This window comes from Phyllostomus hastatus, unplaced genomic scaffold (genome assembly GCF_019186645.2).
Source record: "Phyllostomus hastatus isolate PE091 unplaced genomic scaffold, TTU_PhHast_1.1 phas_contig_17, whole genome shotgun sequence".
Taxonomy (NCBI): Eukaryota; Metazoa; Chordata; class Mammalia; order Chiroptera; family Phyllostomidae; genus Phyllostomus; species Phyllostomus hastatus.
This window is the reverse complement of record NW_025333664.1, coordinates 11307923-11329866: the sequence shown is the minus strand read 5'-3', so window position 1 is coordinate 11329866 and position 21944 is coordinate 11307923. Positions and strand designations below refer to the sequence as shown.

General features: G+C 45.8%; 1 protein-coding gene across 1 annotated transcript; it reads left to right on the top strand.

Moving 5' to 3' along the window:
• The first annotated feature begins 1778 nt into the window (after positions 1 to 1778).
• YWHAB (tyrosine 3-monooxygenase/tryptophan 5-monooxygenase activation protein beta) lies at positions 1779 to 21366 on the top strand. Its single transcript, XM_045832924.1, has 6 exons — positions 1779 to 1974; positions 14388 to 14690; positions 16618 to 16741; positions 17964 to 18127; positions 19047 to 19142; positions 19440 to 21366. The coding sequence occupies exons 2-6, from the start codon at positions 14391 to 14393 to the stop codon at positions 19494 to 19496; spliced, it is 741 nt and encodes a 246-aa protein (XP_045688880.1). The 5' UTR covers positions 1779 to 1974; positions 14388 to 14390; the 3' UTR covers positions 19497 to 21366.
• The last annotated feature ends 578 nt before the right edge of the window (positions 21367 to 21944 follow it).

The following is a 21944-nucleotide window of genomic DNA, read 5'->3' as shown; positions in this document are numbered from 1 at the left end:
TTTCTGGCATAATCATGAGACCTGTGACCCACTCGGCTATTTTCTGGATGAGGGCATGAGGCATAGTCATCTCATGTTAAGGCTTAGTCCAACCTGAGCAGTCTCTGGATTACTGATCTTTGATTCGCCAGAGATGGGTCCCCATGGGGAAGTTTTTGCCCTGAGAACCTTTTCCAGGGTGCCAATCCTGTGGTTTTGATGTCGAACCCATGCTGTTTACATTACACAACACTCTCTTTCAATCTTGCTCAGATTAAAAGGTGGTATGGCACGGGGGCGATTGGCACAAATGCCTTCGTGACAGGTAACACAGACGAGGAGAACAGGCTCAGGCAGGAGGGGTCCCTGGCACTTTGAAAAGTCCATGCCCCATCTAGAGTGGGCAGCTACTCCTTGGCGTCAGCCAACTGTTGCCACACAGAAATGTGGACACAGTGTTACCAGAGAAGGCAGAGATGCAGATTTCTGTGTGGACAGAATTTCACACAGAAATAGCTTAAGTCTTTAAAAACTGTTGGCAACGAACACAGATGGTTTAGAAATCCTGGAGCTAGCATTTTGGGAGGAGAAGGAATCATCCAATTGAATTGAGGCTTATGATGGGGGGAGAAATGGCAGGGAGAGGCTACAGGTTAAGGACAGCTTCCGGAGAACCTCGGCACACTGGAGGTGCTCATCCCTTGTCTTCTGGCCCTGAGTAATCACCAAACGATGTAAGCAAGAAAGGGACTTGATAAGAATGGCCGAGGGTAAAGCGATTAGCTGGAAGTCTATCCTCTAGTGAGTCAGGGTGAAGGAGAGATGACAAAGTCCTATTCACTTTGTTCTGTCTGCTGCCGGACTGTGAGGTCCGAGGCGGCAGGCTGTCTTCTGTCGGGTTCTCGCTGTGTCTCCAAAGGGAAGCACAAAGCCTGCTCCGTACCTATTTGTTGAAAGATTGGATGAAAGCGAGTGGAGGTGAGAGGCTCTTTGAAGAACTGTGTTTAAGGACCAACTGCCTTCCCCTGAAACCTGTATAATTGTATTAACCAATGTCACCCTGATAAACTCAACTTAAAAAAAAAAAGAGTCAACTGCCTTGGGAGGAACCTGATGTTGATGACGGACAGGGCAGTCACGGGAGTGGGGGACCTGTTTCCTTTCCCTAAGTTTCCTCCAAAAGCTCGGGAAGAGACCTTAGTTAGGCACACTTCTTAAAAAGATCTTCATGGGTTCGATTCCCCGGCACCTCTTCGGACCATGAAAGGAGGAAGTAAGTACCTTGAAGGACTGAAGCGAAGATTAAACGAAAATTCGGGGATAAGCAATTTCTGTCCTTCCCTAGGTCCAGTATTCCCAAAGGACGGAGCAAAAGGGGACAGACCTCAACCTCGGATCCCTAGGCGATTACATTTTGGGTGGGGTGGAAACCGGTGGCCTCGGAATTTCTCGGCCTGGCCCTGAGAGTTCTGGCTTCAGAGAAGAGGGCCCCAGGCCCGCCCAACCTCAAAGCTCGCCCGGTCCTCCTTGTTCCCATACATCCCAGTTCTGGACCCTCCTCCGCGCCCTCCACTACCTACCCCCTCTCCTCTACCTCCTCTTTCCGCTCTCCCGCCCCCATTTCCGCCCCCCTTCTACTCGCTCCAGGACCGGGCTCTCCGCCCTCCGCTGCGAGCCGGCCCTCAGCTCCGCTTCCTTCTCCCTCCGTCGCGCCCCTCTAGGGCGGCCCAGGCAACCCCGTGCCCCGCTCGTCCAATGAGGAGAAGGCGCAGGGGCGGGGGCGGGCCTCGGCCCGGAGCGGAAGTGGTGACCGGAGCGGAAGTGGAGCTGCCGCCACCGCCGCCGCCGATTCCGGAGCCGGGGTAGCTGCCGCGCCGCCACTTCAGCCGCTGTCGCCGCCGCTGCTGCTGCCTGAGGAGTAGGCCTGGGAAGGAAGCGGTCACCGCGCACGGAGCACCGCCCGCGAGCGTCTTTGTCTCCCGCAGACCTCCCACGGTGAGTGCGGCGCGGGGTCCGCCCGGGGCCCCCGTGGGGCCAATCCCGGAACTATCCCGGAGATGGTGGTGAAGGTGGCGACCGGGGCGACCCCCAGGTGGGCTCGAGGGTGACGGCGCGCGCCCTCTTCGGCCCCGCGCGGCCGCCAGCAGCGCGGGCCCAGCCTCGCCGCGGCCCCTCCCTGTTTCCGGGGCCGGCCCCACCGCTCCTGGAGAGGCCCGAGCTGCCCTCGCCGCTTGCGTCTCTGCCCGGCGGGCTGGGTGCGGCTCTGCACCCGGCCGGAGGGGATTTCGGGGCGCGCACCCCGGGACCTGCTTCACTGCCCAGTTTCGATCCCCGTGCGACCCCTCCCTGTGCCTTGGCCGTCGAGATCCGACCATTTCAGCCCTGTCACTCCTGCTGCTCGCTTTCCGGTTTCCAAAAATTAGAATTGAAGCAGATGCGGGCGAGTTCTCGAGCCCCAGTGCCCCTGGCTCCGCTCTCCTAGGATGGGTAAGGGGTTTAACCTTGGGAGAGAGACGAGAGAAAACCCCCTCCCGCTTTGCAGTAAAGCCATTTCATCATCGTTCGCTGGTTTTGGAGCCTGGCAGGACTCGAGATTCCCTGGGAAGCACAGGGTTGAGGTTTGAATCAAGAAATTGCCTTTATTGGCACCGGTTACTGAGTCAGGCTGGGTCCTCGAAAAAAAAAGAGAGAAGCTGGGCACTGAATATTTTCGCACGATATTTATTGTCATTACCGCCAGAGTCTTTTGTCCTCGCCCAAAATTCCCCCATACTGTGTGTAAGCATGTTCTAGAACTGAAATTTGCCTGATGGCCTCCCAGGTGGTAGGGAGGGGTGGGAGTGATTTGGGCCCCTTTTCTTCATAAGATGAGTACATCTTTGTCTATTGCAAATGGAGACTCGCATGTAATGGGGTTTTCAAAGGTGGCAGTATTGGTAAAATAATTTGCCGAGCTTTCTGTAAAAATCTATGTCTCATGTCCTTGCCTTCACTGCTTGTCTCTTTGGTGAAGCCAGATAGCATCAGGCCCTGATTTCACTTGCCCTGTGTGGGAGATGGAATTTGGCAAGATGTTAGGAACATAAAATCAGACGGCCACGGGAACCCGAACAGAAAGATGAAGTTTTTGTAAAACTATAAAAATTGCATTTTTCACTTTCTCAATGGTTCATATGAAACCACACACATGCAGTTTATAGAACAGGACACGTGGCTACTTAGCTTTTTGCATTTCCCTGTTAGAAATTTAAATGTATAAATAGTCCTTCGTTCTTAGTGATTCTTCCTCTTGAACACTTCCAGTGCACGCCATTCCTTATTTAGGAGTATGTGTCTCAGTTGCCCGAGTCCTCATTTTTCGTGGATTGGTGTCTTTAGCAGCACATGGGGGATGATAAGGATATAAAACCTGTCAGTTTTCTGGACCCAAATTAGAATTGTACGTGTGGTCTTCAGAACAGAAGGCTAATAATTTCAGTAGCAACTGCTGAACTATTTTCCTAGCCCCTCCTTTCAGTGAGATAAGAAACCATTCACCCATCTTACAGATGGAGTCTTTATGAGAAGTGAGGTGATTTGGCCCAGACCACACACCTGGGTTTCGGATTGAATATCTTCATTCATCAGTAGTAAATATTTATGGACTGTCAGCCCCTGGGGTATGGCTCCTACCCTGTAATCTTCTGTGCATTTCCCGTCGTGCAGTGCTAGTGTGGTGCTGAAGCCATTTTAGAACTGGAGCTCTGGAGATCCAGGAGGCAGCTCCATAAAACCAGGCTGAGCCCATTCCCATGATGCCAGTTACCGAGGCAGAGTCTCCGGATTTCCGGGCCAGTGCTGAAAGTGTGTTTTGCCCATTTGGCTATGGATACAGAAGCAGAAAGAGCACTGGACTTGGAGTCAGATCAGTTTGATTCCGGTCTTGCCTGCAGCATTTTCTAACTGTGATTTTTCAGTGTGTTGAATTCTCTGCTTCTTGGTTTCTGTATCTCTAGGGTTGTGAGGCCTTTTCCAAACTGTAGATTATTAAATACAAGCTTTTGGTTTTGTGTTCTAACCAGAGTTCACTGTTAATGGCTTTCTTTTTTTTCTCTCCATTTGCATTCTGATGAGACCAAACCTTTTTATACATGATGATTTCAAAAATTGACACAGTATCATAGAACCTTATTTTGTGTCTAATGTAGCCAGTCTTTCCAGCACATTCTCTTGTCTCTATAATGCAAATGGTTACAACCTTAAAGTGTTACTGTGACAAACTCAGAATAATCTGAGATATCGTAGGTATTTAATCAATGTTATTTTCCATGTAAATGAATATATACATACACAGATTAGACATATGTGTGTATGTCTGTATAGCATAGGCACATAGAGAGTTCATCCATCCATTATTTACCGATGAGGTAGCGTCAGACAATGTATAATAATAGCTACCACTTATATCGATTATTTTGTTTTAAGTGCTTTACACATATTCACTAATCTTTATAACCAGCAGTAATCGCTAAGTACTGTTAGCCTCATTTTACAGATGAAGAAACTGATGCACAGAGAGCTTAAAATAATTTCCTAGGGATATAAACACACACACAAAGGTAAGTGTTGTAGCCAGGAATCAAACCCAGGCAGTCTGGCTGTAATGATAGGGTTCTACTTGTAGTAGAGCAGTACATATATATATATATATATATATATATATATATATATATATATATATATATATATATCTTACATGTGAACACTGTTTCTCCTTCATGTTTTTTGTACACAAGTGCTCCGTTTTTGAAAATAGGTACAATGTAATTTATTGGGGCCGGGTTGATAGTGCTTGTGAAAGACTTTTTTCCTAGTATTTGCTTCATAGGAGAGGGAATGTCATCAGTTACTTGGGGCGCACTGATTTATCCAGTCCTGGTTCTTCCTCTAATTGAATCAGTCCAAGCCACCTTTATTAGCTTTTCTTTATCACGCTAACCTTTTTTGTAGAGTTTTCGATTTTCTGTGTTTTGTTAGGGAGGAGATCAGGAGTGTGTCTACATAAGTAGAGAGAAAATTCCAATCTGAATTCTAACATCTGCTATGCTGCCTGTTCTGTCAGTGGTATCAGACTAAGCAGTTTTCCTTTAAATGAGAAAGGGTACCCTAGAATGAACTAAGATGTACTTTCAGAGGAACTTGATATTTCTGGGTTCCTACGTTTTTATAGGGAGAGGTGACAGTTCATTAGCTGGGGAGAAGACATTAATTGTATAATAGAAACTTTAAGATTTGGAGCCATCTTGGTCTCAGTACAAATATGATCCTGTAGTGATCGCGATGGAGAAACTAAGAGTTGGATTCTGAGGGAATTTCTCTAAAAGGACTGCTTAGGAAGGAAATACAGACTGATGTACTTTCTGTTTTGTAATGTGTATGCCAAAATGCAGTCATCTTACTGCTTTCTCTGCTAAAAGAGCTAATGTGGGCATGCTAAAAGAGCTAATGTGGGCATCATTATGTGTTTGTAATACTCACAATGAGATGAAATTGATCGATGGACTCAAGAAAACAAGCCATTCCCAGCAGACTTTGGGTGAGATGACTTTTAAAAGAATCTGGTCATTGCTCTATTATGTAAGTTGCATTGTTTTCCCTAAGAGACCCAACAATAAAAGTTATTTTCGAATGGCCTTGACAAAGACAGAGGTTGGAGGCAGCAGTAAAGGAGATGTGAGCGCCACCGGTGGTGTTTGTGGCACACCTTGCCCCAAAGCTTGTTTAACAGTCTGCTGAGTTTCTGGCATATGCTGTTTCCAGCTGCTTGGTTTGATTGGGGGTTTTAAAGCTAGATAAATTAAGGCCAGTTTTCACACCTCATTGTACTAACTTCTTAAGAATTTTTGAAGAATTGTCTATTCTTTGTTTTCCTTAAGTAAGCAGTGACTGTTATAATTGATCTTTAGAAGTAGTGCTACATAGAGGAAAGAGTAGGTCCCAGATTTGCCTGTGTGACCCTGGGCAGATAGCTCTTGGCATCTGTAAATGGGACAATGACACCTGCCTCACAGGATTCTTGGGATTAAATGAGCTGATACAAACCCTTAGTGCTTTGCACATCTACACAGACCACAGTTAATGAAATTTTTTGTTTGTTTTTACTAAACCATTTAGCTGGTATGGCGTTTTTACAGCTAAGTGATTGAACTTTTTAGTAGAGGAGATGGACAGGAAGTATTCCAAGGGCTTGTTGAAGCTCAGTTTCAGTCTGTAAATACAATAATTGGTAGCTAAGAAACATTCAAAAAGTGTAGTGTTTTCTCCTGATTGGAGCTGAAGTGGCTCTATTACAAATAAAAAGCAGTGAACAGACTCACAGACACAGACAACAGTGTGGTGGCTACCACAGGGGAAGGGGGTCGAAATACATGGAGACTGAAGGAGACTAGGGTCTGGGGGGTGAGCAACAGTGTAGCATACAGGTAGTATATCTGTATATTACATATCATAATGTTGTACACCTGAAACTTACGCATAATGTTATTAACCAAGGTTACCTAATTTCATTTTTTAAAAGAATAGAAGTAGTCCAAGGCAGAGTTAGAAATACTGTCTGTTTTATAGGTGAGGTCTGCCTGCCTCTGTCCACATAGGAAATAGCAACGTGTTCATTTCCTTTAAAAAAAATGCTTCACTTGATAAAAGTTTCATATTGAGCGTGACAGGCACCCACAGATAAAAACCTGGGTTCCTACCTGAAGCTCACAATCCAGAGTGGGAGCCAACGACATTTACGGTAAAGTGTGATAACTGCTGTTGTAGAACTAGGCATGGGTAAGTTGACACGTGCCTCTCTTTCATAAAAGCCTTTAAAGAAAGCCACCTGAGTTGCAGAGAAGCGAGGCGTGGAGTCAGTGTCCCTTCACCAGCTGACCATCTGTTAGAATCTGTGTGGCGTGTACCAGGGCTGACGTCGGAGTGCTTACAGTGTGCAGACACCGTGCTGAACGTTTGCATCGAGAACGGGTGTGCCCCTTATACGAGCCCTGCTGAGGGGTTTGCCTGCGTGATGCGCGAGGACAGACTCACAGAGGTCTCGGTCACCTGTGGAGGTGGGGTGTGGCTCTGGCCGGTGGGACTGGGCCGCTCCCACTCTGTTGGTGGGCCCGGAGCTTTTGAACCCAGGTTGTAAGGTCGACCGATTGAGCTGTCCTTATGGATCAGAATTACCATATTGTCTTCTTAGATTGATCACTTAAAGCCAGGAGATCGATTTATTGTCCCGTTTGCTATTGATTCACATTGCGTGACCTTGGGCATATCACCGACCACCTCCATTGTTTTAGGTTATATTTTGGCTAATCTGACGTAATTACCAATGATACTCAGCAACTGATGTGAGAGAGGGAAGGGGTTTTCAAATAGAAATGCGGTTTCCCTCCACAATTCTGTATTCTCTGGACATGGTGCTAATGATTTTGTACTTGAGACATGCTGTGTTTCATTCTCTAGCAAAGGGCCTGCAAATGTTTGAATGGAATTAAATTTATTACAGGACTCTGAATTTTGCGTGTAGAACAGCACACAGACATTTTTAGAGTGGGTGTTTGCAGTGAGTAGTTTTCTTTAAGAGCCAGGAATGCGTTTTCTGGGGAACACCCACTAACCACCTGGTCCCACCGACTTCCTCAGTCCCTGCTGTGGTCGCTTGGCGTTGGTTTTTCCTGCAGCAGAGCGACTCCGGAGCTGTGCCTTTCTCTGTGGTGCTCTGGGTGTTCTGTCTGCAGGGCCCCGTCTGTGGACACTACTCAGAGTTTGCTGTCAATTCCTCACCCTGGGCTCAATCTGGGAACCTCGGAGCCTAGATTTTTAAGATGTTCCTGGAGGTTTTCCTCTCTCCAGATTGATACCTGTTCTCACTTCTGTATCTGCCTTGGCCTTTGATTTCTGTTTCATCTAGAAAAACAGAGTGCACTTTATTTAGACATCTGTGTTTTCGGTCCCTGTGCGGAGTTTCCTTTTTCTCTCCTGTGGGGAACCCCACCCCCGCCCACAAAGCCAGGCGGGACCCAGTCACCTTTGAACTAGCCTGTCCCCTCTCATTCTAGCTGGTCCTGCTCCAGGAAGCAGCCCTGTAACCCTTAAGTATGCGTTGGCTTCTCGAGCTCCTGCCGTGGAACCGCCCTGTCAGCCACTGGTCAAAACAGTTCTTGGAAACGCTGGTCGTTTCTTCGTTGTACTGTACATTTTTGTGAAGTAGTTTAAGAACATTTGCCTGTCGAGCCTTTTCTCCGACCAGCACTGTCTGGGCATTTTATGTACGTCATCTCGCTTGTTCGCTATTAATGTCTCCTTTTAACATTTGAGGAAACATTTAGAAAAGTTACTTTTTAAAATCACCTAGTTTCTTTGAGAAGCTCAGATTTGTTGTATGTAGGGCTTTCCTGATAACGGATCCCGCTCATGTATGTTTCACTTTGGGGCTTCGGTAATCCCCACATGTGAAAGTAGATGTAGAGTCCTTGTTTTAAACTTGAGCAAATTATTAAACTCAATTAAATTTTGAGGCTATTCTTTGCCTTGAAAACAAAACAGGTGAAAGTTAAGACTTCCAAAAGCCACGGCTGTCATTTTCAACTCTTGTTCTTTGCGGTGCCTTTTTTTTTTTTTTTAATATGGATTGACAGTGGATAACTGTTTGTTTGTTCCTTCTTATCCTTGGATCCTTGCTTCTGGCCACTGGGAAATAACCTCTCAGTATTCTGACCCTGGCTAGAAAAATATTCCTTGGGCAAAGAATGGAGATAGAGAAGCTAGGTTAGTTTATAGGTGTGCTCTTGTTTCAGCATTTACTGTCTGATTTGGGGTTCCATTTATTTGAAGGAAATCCTATAATTTCATGGGTACTTGGAAAATTATTCTTCATGATGTTTGTTAGGGGATATTTTACAAAGATGAAATAATGGTGGTACAGCTTTACCCTCCTCTTCTTCATGTCTTTTAAACGAAATTTTAATGACATTAAATTCTTTTGATGGCCATGTAATCTTGTAACATTTCTCTCTCCTTGAACCACTCCCCTGTTAGATGTTTAGATTGTCCTCTGACATGCCCGCATCTAGTGCCTTTGCACCCGAGACGGCCGGCTGCGGCCTGTGGCCGTCGTCCTGCTGGAGCTGCGGGCCTCCTCTGGTCTGTGCTGCACGAGGAAGTCTCCTGGCCGCTGCAGGCTTAGACCTCTTTCGGCCTTCCGTACACTTTTCTGCTCTGCGGTCTTGCCTGTGCTGCTCATGACAGGCTTGATGACGGACTGTGGCCTTTTAAAGGCATTTTAGGAGGCAGGTAAAGGCGGCCCTGCCAGTGTCTTGGTCTGGGCCCTTCCTTCACGAGGCTCAGAAGAAAAGTCCTGATAACAAACCATCACTATCACCACCTGACATCCAGGAAATTCAGTTGGGAACTGTTGAGTAAAACTGTTACAGTTACCATTTGTGTCCGTTTTGAGGACATTGAAGGGGGGAGTTTTGTCTAGGATGTTAACATTGTGACAAGTTCACTTCCTGTGCAGTAGTAATGTAGACTTGCTCTTCCTTCCCATGGGTTGCATATTTTTTAAAAAATCCAGGCTCACCTTTTGTGGGCTAAAAGAGTGATGTAAAGGTACTGTGAGAGGAGTGCTGTGCACTGTGCATTTTTAAAAAATTAGTTTGGATTTACTGTTCTTTAATTCTCTGCCCTCGTCTTCCCAGCACCACATCCTCTCAGGTCGAAGCCGTTGCCTCCTGTTCACAGGTGGGAGAGCTGAGACTGAGATGGAATGAGCTCCTGTGGCTGTGCAGTGGCAGACCCTGCTGTCGCACGCTGTCCTGTTGCCCTCTGCCGTGCCCCGTGCAGGCAGCCTGTGCTCTTCCTGCCCTCCCGGTAATGATTTGTTGAAAAACTTCACAGGTACTTGTTTAGGCATTCGTTTTGTGATTGGCTTGCTTTAGGCATTAGATGAGAAACAAATGTGACGTTTTTCTTCGAGGACATGCACACATAAAAATTACACGGTGCACCGCTCATCATCTGTACCACAGAACACACAGAATGTAGGTAAAGAGAAGCCCGTTGGCAGGGTGGGTCAGTGGGGTGGGGCGGTCAGGGAAGGCCTGCTGGCCTGAGATGGATGGATGGAGTTTGCATGGGCAGGAAGTAAACAGCATTCTAGAGGAAAGGAACTGTAGTACTTCCCCTCTGAAACCACAGGTAGTATCTAACCCTATATGTGCCGTTTTTTTCTATACATAACATGCCTATGATAAAGTTTAGTTTGTAAATTAGGCACAGTAAGAAATGAACAACAGTAGCTACTAATAAAATAGAACAATTTTAACAATATACTGTAATAAAAGTTAAGTGAATGCGGTGTGTCGTTGCCCCCCCCCCCCCAAGATGGCCACTGAAGGAACCCTGGCACTGTGGATACTCTGGACAAAGAGGGGATTTACGTTCTGGGTGGGCCAGAACCAGACATGACGAGATTTCATCACACTACTCATAAAACTTAAGAATTGTTCATTTCTGGAATTCTGAGAATGCATTTGACTGCAGGTAACAAACTGGAAAACGAAACCACAGATAAGACGCCTGTGCAGAAGCAGTTCTAGGCATGCTCGAACATGCCTAAAATGCAGTGGCGTCCGGCCCGGGAGCAGGGCGCGAGTAGTGGATGCGGAAGTCTGGCTGGTCTGGGGAGTCGAGTTGGGAAGGACTGTGAAAGCCAGTAGTTTAGATTCGATGGAGTGGCCAAAAGAGTTGTTGAAAGTTACTGAGTAAGGGTGGAGGCATGATGAGCCTCGTGTAATTTAAATTTTCCTGGTAGTAACATTTAAAAAGTCAAGAGAAATGAGTGGAATTAATTTTAATAGTTTTTTAACATTTAATTCCATATTCCAAATATTATGATATTTTAAACATGTGGCCCTAGCCACTTGTGGCTGGTGGCTGTCATGTTAGCTCAGGCTTGGCAGCTTGTGGACGGCTCCATGGAGGGGAAGACACAGGAGCCGTGGCCGGAAGGAATTCTGCATGCTGAGTAGATGGGAAAGGACGTTCCAGGAAGAGGAGTGGCTTGGTGCGCTCCATCCTTTGTATGAAAGAAACCCATTTTGACAGAAGCACATGTTGTGTGGAGGGCATGCTTTGGCAAAAGGCCAGGGAAGATAGTTTGGAAAGTGTTTTCTGATGGGAGGAAATCTGACTCTACTATTGGCAGTAGGGGGCTTTAAAGAATTTTGAGCAGGAAGTGACTTGATGGGAACCACTAAGAATGGGTCTGGTAGCAATGACATGAAGCGGGGGGGGGGGGGGGGGGCTAAAGGTAAGGAGCGGTTGAAAGCAGCGGGGCTAGGGAAAGGGTGTGCATGGGAGGGTTATTGTAGATGTAGAAATAGGAACAATTTAATTTCTCTGTTGTCTGCTGCCTTCCTCCAAACTGCTGGGTGTTGTGTAACCCATTTCCTGTTGAAATTGGTCTAGCTGCTTCAGAATCCATGTTATATAAGTCTAAAGTTACGTTACGTAAGCAGCAGGCATCAGGACATTTAGCCATGGCTTTCTCTTGTTGTAAGTTGTTTTGTGTGTGATTCAGAAATTTTAAACAAATGTATACTTTGTTTAAGGCATGTATTATATTCAGTCTTACCATATCGTGATGGGTTCTCAATCTCCAGGAGCTTCTGCAGCGATCCCAAAGAAGCTTGAAATAGTTGGCCCCAAACCAGAAAGATCAACATTTCATTTTGAGAAATAGGGCGTGTACTTTGGGAGGTCTCAGGGAGTAGTCAGGATTCCTCAGAGAGGTATGATTTAACTTTCAGTGTTTGGGAAGGGGGAAAGGAGGTGCGCATCTTCATGGGGGTGGGGGACGCGGAGCCTGGTAGGGCCGAAGAGTCCCCAGGCCTCCTTTAGCAGCATTGACCCTCCGTGTGTCTCTCTGATTCTTGGACAGCACTGCCTGCGGTGGCTCAGCTCTGCCTTGGCTTTCGGCCTGTGCTTCATGTATGGGAGCCTTTCCTAGGAAGAGTTGCACAGGTGCTGCTTTATGAGCTTTGGGAGTGGACCACTGGGTGGCTGCTGACTCTGAATTAGTCTGTAGACTGGGAAATTTCTAAAGTCCGTTTAAAGTTGTCGTCTTTCTGCTTCTCTCTTTTAGGAACGATGGAGTGGGGTTATTTAGTAGTGATGGAGATAGTGTCCTGATCCCAGATACTTTATGGTCAAGAAAGTTAGACATACTGAGAGAGTAGAACATTTTAAGATGATGAATTAATTTTTGATGTGCCTGTATTAGAGTAGACGAAGTTGTATTGTGGTAACAAACAGTCCCACCATCTCAGTGGTTTAATCCAACAAAAGTTTTTTCACATTGCCTGTCCAGCACAGGTGGGCAGGAGTCCCTTCACCTCACAGACACAGGTCACAAAAACTCCAGTTTTGTGACAGCACCGTCCAGAACATATGGCCTTCTAGGTGGCTGCTGTAGGAAGAGAGCCGGGCGGATCCCAGGCCTCAGTTTCAGCCTGGAAGTAGTATCGCTTCTGGTTACGTTTCATTGGACAGAACTAATCACGTGACGCCTCCAAAGTGCAGGGGTTGTTGGGAAATGTAGGAGAGTAAATGGAATATTTCATGAGGGTTATTCTCTCTCCTACAGTTTTGCTGTAGTGATGTGGGTGAACTTGTCAAATGGGTCAAGGTGAGACTTTTTCACTGAGTGTGAGCTCAGAGTCAGCGAGCTGCACCTGTAACACAGCTCTGAATGCGACGTAGGTGACAAGCGGGGGGGGAGAAACACCATTGTTCTGAACGAGAGAACCAGCTCTTTCTGCATTGTCTAGATTTGGGGTGTATCTCCTCATTGTGCTCTGTCTCAGAAAATGTTTTTTTGTGTGGTAGGGTCCTGTCTGTAGAATTTCTTCCTTGAAAATACAGAAATGACTTCTGAGAGGCAAAACCATTTTGTGAGTAGGGGTTATATTTCCTTTGCTATTTTAAAATTATTAACCATTTTCAGTCTTAAATTGTGGTACATGTATATAGTAATGAAAGAATTTGTTTTAAAAACACCGATACTGTGCTACTGTTTAAAGTGGGTTGTTTTGTACTTTAGTATATTAGTGCATTTTACATTGACGCAGGTGGATATATTGAAATTTAAGCCAACAATACATAAAACTAATTCATATTGGTTAATAAATTTTTTAGCTACATGTTATCCAAAACTTGCAGTATTCTCTATTGATGATAATTACAGTGGGGAATTGACTAAAGTGAGGTGAACAATTTAAGAGGTATTCACTGATTGGTGTATAAAGGGTTTGGTAAAATGATAAAGTGAAGCCACTAAGAGTTTTGTCTATTTCAGAGAAAGTTTTAAATGAACTCAGTTATCATTTGAAGTTCTGTTGCTGTGCATATTGTTAAATACACTCTCTTATGTCTTGAGACCTGTACCATGTACGGAATCAGTGCCTGAGACTTGTGAACAGCATAACGCTGTGAGCCTTTCAAAGCGTCTTCACGTGGATTCGGTCTGTTCCTCGCGGCAGCCTGTGGAGAGTTGGTAGCTTTCTTACTTCCCTCCAGGAACACTGAAGCGAACAGGTTAGGCGATGTGACCAAAGTCCTACACTTGGGGAGCAGCAGGTCTGGGGCTAGGTGGGGCCAGATCTGCCTGCAGGTAATTCATGCTGCAGTGTGTTCCTGTGTCCAGTTCAGCAAATTGCAGAAGATATGGTAAAAACGGCGCATATTTTTAGGTACCTACTGCCTGATGGGCACTGCCAACTACATTTAAAGTCAGATCTTTTGCTTTAAGATTGAAAATTAAAGCAACCATCTCACTCAAGATGTTTTTTTCCTACGCTATAAGAGCAAACCCAGATTCGGTCAGAACCAGGACTTTTATTTAGCATGTGTTTCTAAAGAAATAATTGCGGAGCAGTCTCAGTGTGTTGAGGCAGTTCAGGAAAGCGGAAGAAAAGAGCTCTACAGACAGACTTGAAGTTGGGTTCTGGCTTTCTCATCTCCAAACAGTGTTACCTTCTCTGAACCCCCATTTCTTCACCTCAGAGAAGGGGGAAGCGGTTGTCGTGAACACAGCTGCCCTGTAGGACTCGGGGGGGTGGGGGGCAGTTAATAGACCAAAGTAATGGGAAGACTGTGCAGTGCACTGAAGTCCATAGGCACTTCGGGTCAGTGTTCTCGAGGGTGTCTGGAAGTAGATGGTTCACGTGTAGGTGTGTTTCTTTCCAGGTGGGTGGTGAGAAGGTGGTGCACACGTGGATTTCCTGGGTCCCGAAGCCTGACATTTGCTCATTTGCTTCCTCCCTCTCCATCTCCCCCCGCCCCCCACCCCTGTTTTCCTTTTGCTGCTCTTGTTCCAGGGAATGACCATGGATAAAAGTGAGCTGGTACAGAAAGCCAAACTCGCCGAGCAGGCTGAGCGCTACGATGACATGGCCGCAGCCATGAAGGCAGTCACGGAACAGGGCCACGAACTCTCCAACGAAGAGAGAAACCTGCTGTCCGTTGCCTACAAGAACGTGGTGGGCGCCCGCCGCTCTTCCTGGCGCGTAATCTCCAGCATCGAGCAGAAGACAGAGCGGAACGAGAAGAAGCAGCAGATGGGCAAAGAGTACCGTGAGAAGATAGAGGCGGAGCTGCAGGACATCTGCAACGATGTTCTGGTAAGGCTGGGGTTTCTGTTCTGAAGTGACTTCTGGGTTGTGTTGATTTAATGTACGAACAGCTCAGAACAGCTTATGAGGCAAAGGTGTCCGAATATGCTGGAGAACTACAGATCATTTGCAACTAACTTTCAAGCATATGATGTGATTTTTCCCACCTCTGATTTGATCAGAGGTTGCTTATCACTTTTGGGGACTTTTCCTCTCCCTTCAAAAAGACCTGTGAAAAACAGGAACATTGAGTCAGCATCCCTCCATCTTTTCTTTACTGATTGAGTCCAGATAGGCAGGGTTACAGATGGATGCAGCTACAGATACGCTACTCTGGATTTCAGGAGCAAAGAGCTGAGTTGCCTTTCAGCCTTTCCCCAGTCATGCCTACCCAGTGTAAAGTCCCGTTTTTGTCTGAGAGGTAGCCACGTTGGGCAGCTCAGGCCTGTATCGCAAAGCCAAATCACAGTGGTTTGGGGTTCTCCTGTTCCGTGTTTTATAGAAGCCGTACTCGGGGGTTGATTCCTAACTGCTTTTGCTCTGACCACCATCTGGGGTGGGGCGGGGTACGCATCCTATCGCAAATTATGATCATACTGTCCCTCCCTCATCCTGGGCCCACTGGGAAAACTCTTTCTTCCAGGTGAAATCAGGTAAGAAATGAATGGTGAGGGCTGCTCTGAAGGGAAAAGGAATTCACACTTGGGGGTCCACCCCCCCACCCCCGCCCCGGCTGCCTCTCTGGGTTACTGCCCATGACACCTTTCTTTTGGAGACCTGCAGAGAGTGTGCCAGCGTCAGGCAGCTCCCACCCCTCACCCATACGGAGTTACACCCTGCCGGTCTGCAAAGAGTATTGAAATGACTCCTGCCCCTTGCACCTCCTCCCCTGGATTGACCCAGTCCCCTTATAACTAAGCCTTTGCATTGAGCTGCTCTTTTTGTTCGACTCACAGTGTAGGACTGTCGTGACTGAATGTGTCTCCTGTCGGTACCGCGGGGGTTGTTAATGGTGCACTGCTTCCTGAATGTTAGGTGCATCTGGCACTCAGATGAAGGATGGCATGTATTCCGAGGGCAAGGAAGTGCTATAATTCCTGAAAATGTAGACCAGCTTTTAAGAGCACCTGAAAGAATGTGAAGAAAGCATGGTACTTACTGCCTCTTAACCAGTTTTTCAGGATGCCACATTCTAAAACAACTCTTCGAAAATATTGCTCTGTTTACGAAGCTTGGACTCCTTCAGAACTGCTTTTGTTGTAAGCATAAATGTTTAAAGGAATTTATTCTCAGTACTAGTAGTAGCTACTTTTTAAGTGCTTACTGTGTGCCAGGCAGCCTGTTAAGCACTGTTACGTACGTGAGCTCTTTCGCACAGCTGCCCTAGAAGGTGGCTGTTGTGCTTCCCGGTGCAGAACTGAGGAAACCGAGGCTCAGGGTAATTAGGGCATTTGTCCAGGGTCCTGCAGATAGTTCCTGTTCCCTAGAGAACCATTGTTAACATTGAGAAATAGAAATAGCCCTCCAGACTTTTTCTGTACCTATTTTTGTGTGTGTGCACACATATTTTTTAATATTAAAATAGAATTGATGTGTTATTTATAATCTTTTTTTTTCCACTCAGACTTCTTTTGAGAACCTTTTCATATTATCACTGTAGTTCTGCATTGGCATTTTTAAGGCCTGCCTAGCGTTCCATTGTACGGCTCCACTTGAGTCAACCAGCCCCGTGCGGATGGCCGCAGGGGTTTCTAACAGAAGAACACAGACGTCCGCTGTTAGGGCCTGGGCTGAAACCCATTGAAAAGCTTTGGATGGAAAATTTTTTTTAATCTACAAAAAAATTATTTAGAAGTGGTAGTGTGTATCTCCAATCTCATAGTTTTAACGTCTTGTGAATATTTCCAGATTCTTAACAAACTGAATCATTTTTTAGGAGCTGTTGGACAAATATCTTATTCCCAATGCCACACAACCAGAAAGTAAGGTGTTCTACTTGAAAATGAAAGGAGATTATTTTAGATATCTTTCTGAGGTGGCGTCTGGAGACAATAAGCAAAGTAAGTAACTTTTTTTTTTTTTAAGAGAAATTTGACCAGTAGTGCAGCTAGTCTTCCTTCATAATAATTTTAACATAGTTTTTCCCTTGTTCATTCACCATGAACACTGACACTGCAGTACTCAGAATCCAAAACATCACAGCGTCGTGCTGACCTGCGATAGGGTCATGGGGGTCGACAGATGAAATGTGTCCAAGGGGAAGAGGCGGTGGAGGGCATTAAACGTCGGGTGCAGTAGTGCTTTTAAAGAGAATTTTATCTTGGGATTATTTGGTAGCTCTTTTTAAATATTTTATTTATTTTTATTTTTAGAGAGGGAAGGGAGGGAGATAGATAGAGAGAGAGAGAGAAACATCAATGTGCGGTTGCTGGGAGTTAGGGCCTGCAACCCAGGAATGTACCCTGGCTGGGAATCGAACCTGGGACACTTTGGTTCCCAGCCCGCGCTCAATCCACTGAGCTACACCAGCCAGGAAAGATTTTATTTCTTTATTTTTAGAGAGGGAAGGGAGGGAGAGAGAGAGAGAGAGAGAAACATCAATGTGCTGTTGCTGGGGGCCATGGCCTGCAACCCAGGCATGTGCACTGGCTGGGAATCGAACCTGCGATGCTTTGGTTCACAGCCCGAGCTCAATCCACTGAGCTACGCCAGCCGGGTCTTTTTATAGGTGAAACTTGAAATCAAGTTGGATGACATGAAACCACCGTACAGAGATGCATTTCTTTTATCACATGAGTTACTGTAATGGTGGTAATCGTAGGTTGTTTTATTAAGTGCGTACTGTGTGCCAGGTATTGTTGAGCTTCATTTATTCCTTACACCCCTGGGAGTTTAGGTGGGAGTCACTTCGTTTTTCTGATAAAGAAACCCAAGTCTGGAGATTCATACCATAGACCTGGGGAAGCCATACACCCAGTGAACACGAAGAGTTGGTGACTCGAGTTTGGGTCTCAAGTCTGTGGCCTTTCCACTGTAGAGCATTTTGGTTTTATGTTCAGTCTTGTTAAAGGTTATTTCTGTGTTTCTTCACTACTTCAGTGGGCTTCATCTTAGCTGTCTTTGTTTTCCTTCAAAACATTTAATATAGTACATCAAATGGCGGAGACACCAGTCCCCTCATTTGATAGCTCATTTAATCCAGCCAAGTTTGGTAAAATAATTTGATATTATGCAGCCTGTGAAAGAACCCAAGACTTTAATATTTTTTAATCTTTCTTTTAGCCACTGTGTCAAACTCTCAGCAGGCTTACCAGGAAGCATTTGAAATTAGTAAGAAAGAAATGCAGCCTACACATCCAATTAGACTTGGCCTGGCTCTGAATTTCTCGGTCTTCTACTACGAGATCCTGAACTCTCCTGAAAAGGCTTGCAGCCTGGCGAAAACGGTGAGAAGGCCCCTCTGTGGTCTGTGATAATAGGAAAACAGTGCTGTGCTCTTCAGTAACTTATTGCCTGAATGTAACTCATTGTCCTCGATTTATTTGAAGACTTTGGGGAGGTGTGGGTAGGAGTTAATGAAATAAATTCAGACCTACTTTTTGATTTCTTAACATCTGCTATTTTTGTTTTACGTTTGTTGTTTGGTTACTATTTTAAGGGCATGGTTGTGGGAAAATCAGGGTGAAGGTAGTTTCTTGCCAAGCTCTGGACTGTTGGGCTCTTGTACGTGTTACCTGTCCCTGGTGCTGAGGTTTGAGGCTCCGGCCGTGTAAGGGGGAGAAATAGGGCCGTGGTGTAGTGTGTGTGCCGGGCTGCCGGCTGCCTCCTCATCTCTCACTGACCCGGCTGCCCTTTCTACATGTTTTTGTAGTCACTGACCATGCACACTGTTACTTTAAGGTTTTCTTTTTTTTTAATTTAGAAAAGGGATGTGAAATGAATTTTCAAAGTTCCATTACTGGGTCAAATCAGATTTAATGGTGTGAATTTCCATTCTCCCTTCATCTCTTGTATCCAGACCTTTTGAGGTTTTTATTTTTGTTTTTTAAGGATTGATAGAAATGTCTTTGGTAATTAAGAAATTAGATGAATTTGCCTGGAACGAACGTTCCTTTAACAGTATACCTGCTGACTTGCTGAGTACAGTAAAGTCCTTACCTAGGAATTTTGGTCCTTCTTGGTTGGTGCTTCACAAACATGTATTATATGTTTGCCGAGACAACTGGCAGATGAAGTAACAATGGCCTGGGTTCCCCAGAGTACTGGACAGGAGGAGAAATTGTATTTACTTGTTAGCAGGAAGAAATTGGGCTAAACTTGCTCGAGAGAACCTGTGGCTTCTTTGCTAAAGGCTCTTTGTTGTAGGCGTTTGATGAAGCAATTGCTGAATTGGATACACTGAATGAGGAGTCGTACAAAGACAGCACGCTGATCATGCAGTTGCTTAGGGACAATCTCACTGTGAGTACCGCTGGCTTCGGTGCCTGCTTTGGAGGGTTGACGGTCTCTATTCACCCACCTCATAATTCACTGGTGCCTAGGACTCAAGAGGGGTTTGGCATCTTCCAAGTACAGTTCACATTGTTGAACTGGTTAAATTCACATGTTTAAATGAGCACGCAAGTTTTGACCTTTGTGTGGCCATCACTGTCGGCAATTTTTAACGCCCCGGGGAGACCAGAGGCTGCGGGCCAGGAAGCCTCCCCAAGTGAGTTTCAGTGGACCTGTTTTGACCACCGCTCTGTTTTTCTCTTGCAGCTGTGGACGTCGGAGAACCAGGGAGATGAAGGAGATGCCGGGGAGGGAGAGAACTAACGTCTTTCGTGCTTCGTGATCTGTTCAGTGTCACTCTGTACCCTCCACATATAACCCTTTGTGCGATAAAAAAAGAAAAAGGAAAAAAAAATCGTACATCGACTTTTCGATTTTTCACAACCTCAGCCTAGGAAAAATGGTCCATGGGATAATCAGCTGGTATTTGTATCTCAAACTCAGATTGGTCACATAAATGCCACGGCATTCTGAAGTTTCAATTTTTAACATTGACAGGATTACTGTGTGTTTAATTTGTTTTGAAACTGAACACTGTGATTATGGGGTTTTGTAACTAAGCAGAACTCTTACTGGTAGAAAAAACTAGACCTGAATTCTCTGAACTTTTTGGGAAGTTCATCTGATACCAGAACAGTCACTGAAACACAGCCCCATTGTAAAGTTGTGCAGAAAGTTACACAGCTTGTGTCGTAATGCTGGGACTCGGAGTGAGACAGCTGTCACTCACAGTCGAGTCTGGTGGCAGTTCACAGCAGCTCTGCCTGCCGTTTAGGGCTTCCTAGACACTGGACCGGTTTGGGCTACTGCCACTCAAAAGTTTATGGCCGCAGATGTCCAGTGTCTTCCTCTGCGGAAGCTCAAAGTTGAAGTTGATCATGGCAGGTAACTGGGTTGGGACACCATGAGAAGGTCCAGTGCTCAGAGTGCCACACGTGGCTGAAACCCCTGTCCCGCAAACAGCGCCACCGATGCGCGGCCTGCACTCCAGTCGTGGAACCCGTTTTCCCTGTAACCATGAGCTAAAGAAGAATGAACGCCGCGTATCTTACGCGTGGTCCTGTCTGTCTCCTGGGTGGCACCTTTAAGAATAATGTTCTGCAGAGATTGCCTTTCACATGAGTAGTGCTAGGTCTTTGGGTTCTTCCTGGCTCCGGGCTTTTAAATTTTCAAATCTAAACATTCTTTCCCACTTTCTGACTGTTGACTTTCTTTTTCTCTTCCCTCTTTAAATTTCTGTCCTCCTGCTTCTTTACCTTTTTTCCTTTTTTGAAGTCTACGTGTCTTGTTCACGGTGTAATACTGTATGGGCAGGGATAGGGGGCCGGAGGGGGTGAGCAGCGAAATCAGAGAGCACTTCGGCGAGTGGGCCTTGTCTCGGAGTGGCGGAGAGCTTCCAGCACCATAGCTCTGTCTTCCTGTCTCGGCACAGCTGCTGCTCTTAAGTCACACCACAATCTGAATCCAAAAAAAAAAAAAAGTATTTTTAAGTGTCCATGACTTCCTGTATTACAGCCAGCCCTGATAATGCTTGTTAGTGCCTGTCACCAGATCTCCCAACTCATCCAGCCGCGTTCACAGACATGTTTAAACAAGACCCTATAATGCAGGAAAGTTGCATGAATGCTTGCAATGGGGAGAATCCAGAGTACCCGGGCCTACCAGTCTCACAGTACCCCCCCCGTCTGTAACATTCCACACAGCTGTAGTATCCATCTGTTTGTCCATCTGCTGAAATGAGAGAAGAAACATTCATGCACTGATGAAAACAAACCAAAAGAAAAAAGAAAAAAAATCCCCTCTTTCTAGCCGAACAAAAATGTGCAGTTAAATACTTGGCGCTTGAAAATGCAGTAGTGAATGTGGAACGAGCCTGTCTGTATATCTGGTAGCTCTTTCTTGCTTTGTTTTTTCTTACCAGTATTCTGCCTCACGTTTGCTTCTGTGATGGTTATATTGCCTAGCAAGCACACCCGTGGTTGTGAAAATAGTGTAGAGCAAAAAAAGAAAAATCCCTGGTTATTGATGTACTAGATTTGTGTATGTCTTTTAAACAGTTCTAGTTTCCACCGTACACGGAATAATCAGGAAACGTGTAAAAATTCAAACGTGAAATAAAAAGTTTTATCAGTTAGTTGCCTGTGAATTGATGTGTGGAACTATCTGTTACTGCCAGAATTAGCTAACTTTCTGGCTACCCTTTGGGCTCTATAAAAAGGAGGCAACAGCCATGTCATCCTTTGGAACCAGAGGTCAGGGTGCTGGGGGAAAGAAATGACCATTAACACAGAAGCTGCCCACCTTCCAAAAACTGGGTGTTAGGTCTTTGGGGGCTTCAAAGATTGGTGTAGCCCGTGGATTTTGCATTACATTCAAGTCCCCACTCTTATTTTTTGAAAATATTCTACGTTCTTATTACTGATTTTTAGGGAGGAAAGGAGAGAGACATTGATTTGTTTGCTTATTTGTGCATCATTCGTGGTTTGAGTCGTGTGTGTTCCCTTGGATGGAACTTGCAGCCATGGCTTATCTGGCGATGCTCTGAGCCACTGAGCTACCCAGCTAGGCCCCTGCACCCGGACCTGGGCTATTACACCCTGAGATGGAACCAAGACAGAGAGATGGTTGCATAAGGCCTGGTCATCTCCAAAGTAATACCAGTCTGTCGTCTGCCCCAACGCTGTTTATGGGAGCTGGCAGCACTGGGCTTCC

What these genes read in the sequence shown, in the direction of transcription:
- YWHAB (XM_045832924.1), top strand. Translation starts at nt 14,391, where the DNA reads ATGACCATGGATAAAAGTGAGCTGGTACAGAAAGCCAAACTCGCCGAG. An exon ending in ACATCTGCAACGATGTTCTG is followed by an intron (nt 14,691 to 16,617) that starts GTAAGGCTGGGG and finishes ATCATTTTTTAG; the next exon opens with GAGCTGTTGGACAAATATCT. An exon ending in GTCTGGAGACAATAAGCAAA is followed by an intron (nt 16,742 to 17,963) that starts GTAAGTAACTTT and finishes TCTTTCTTTTAG; the next exon opens with CCACTGTGTCAAACTCTCAG.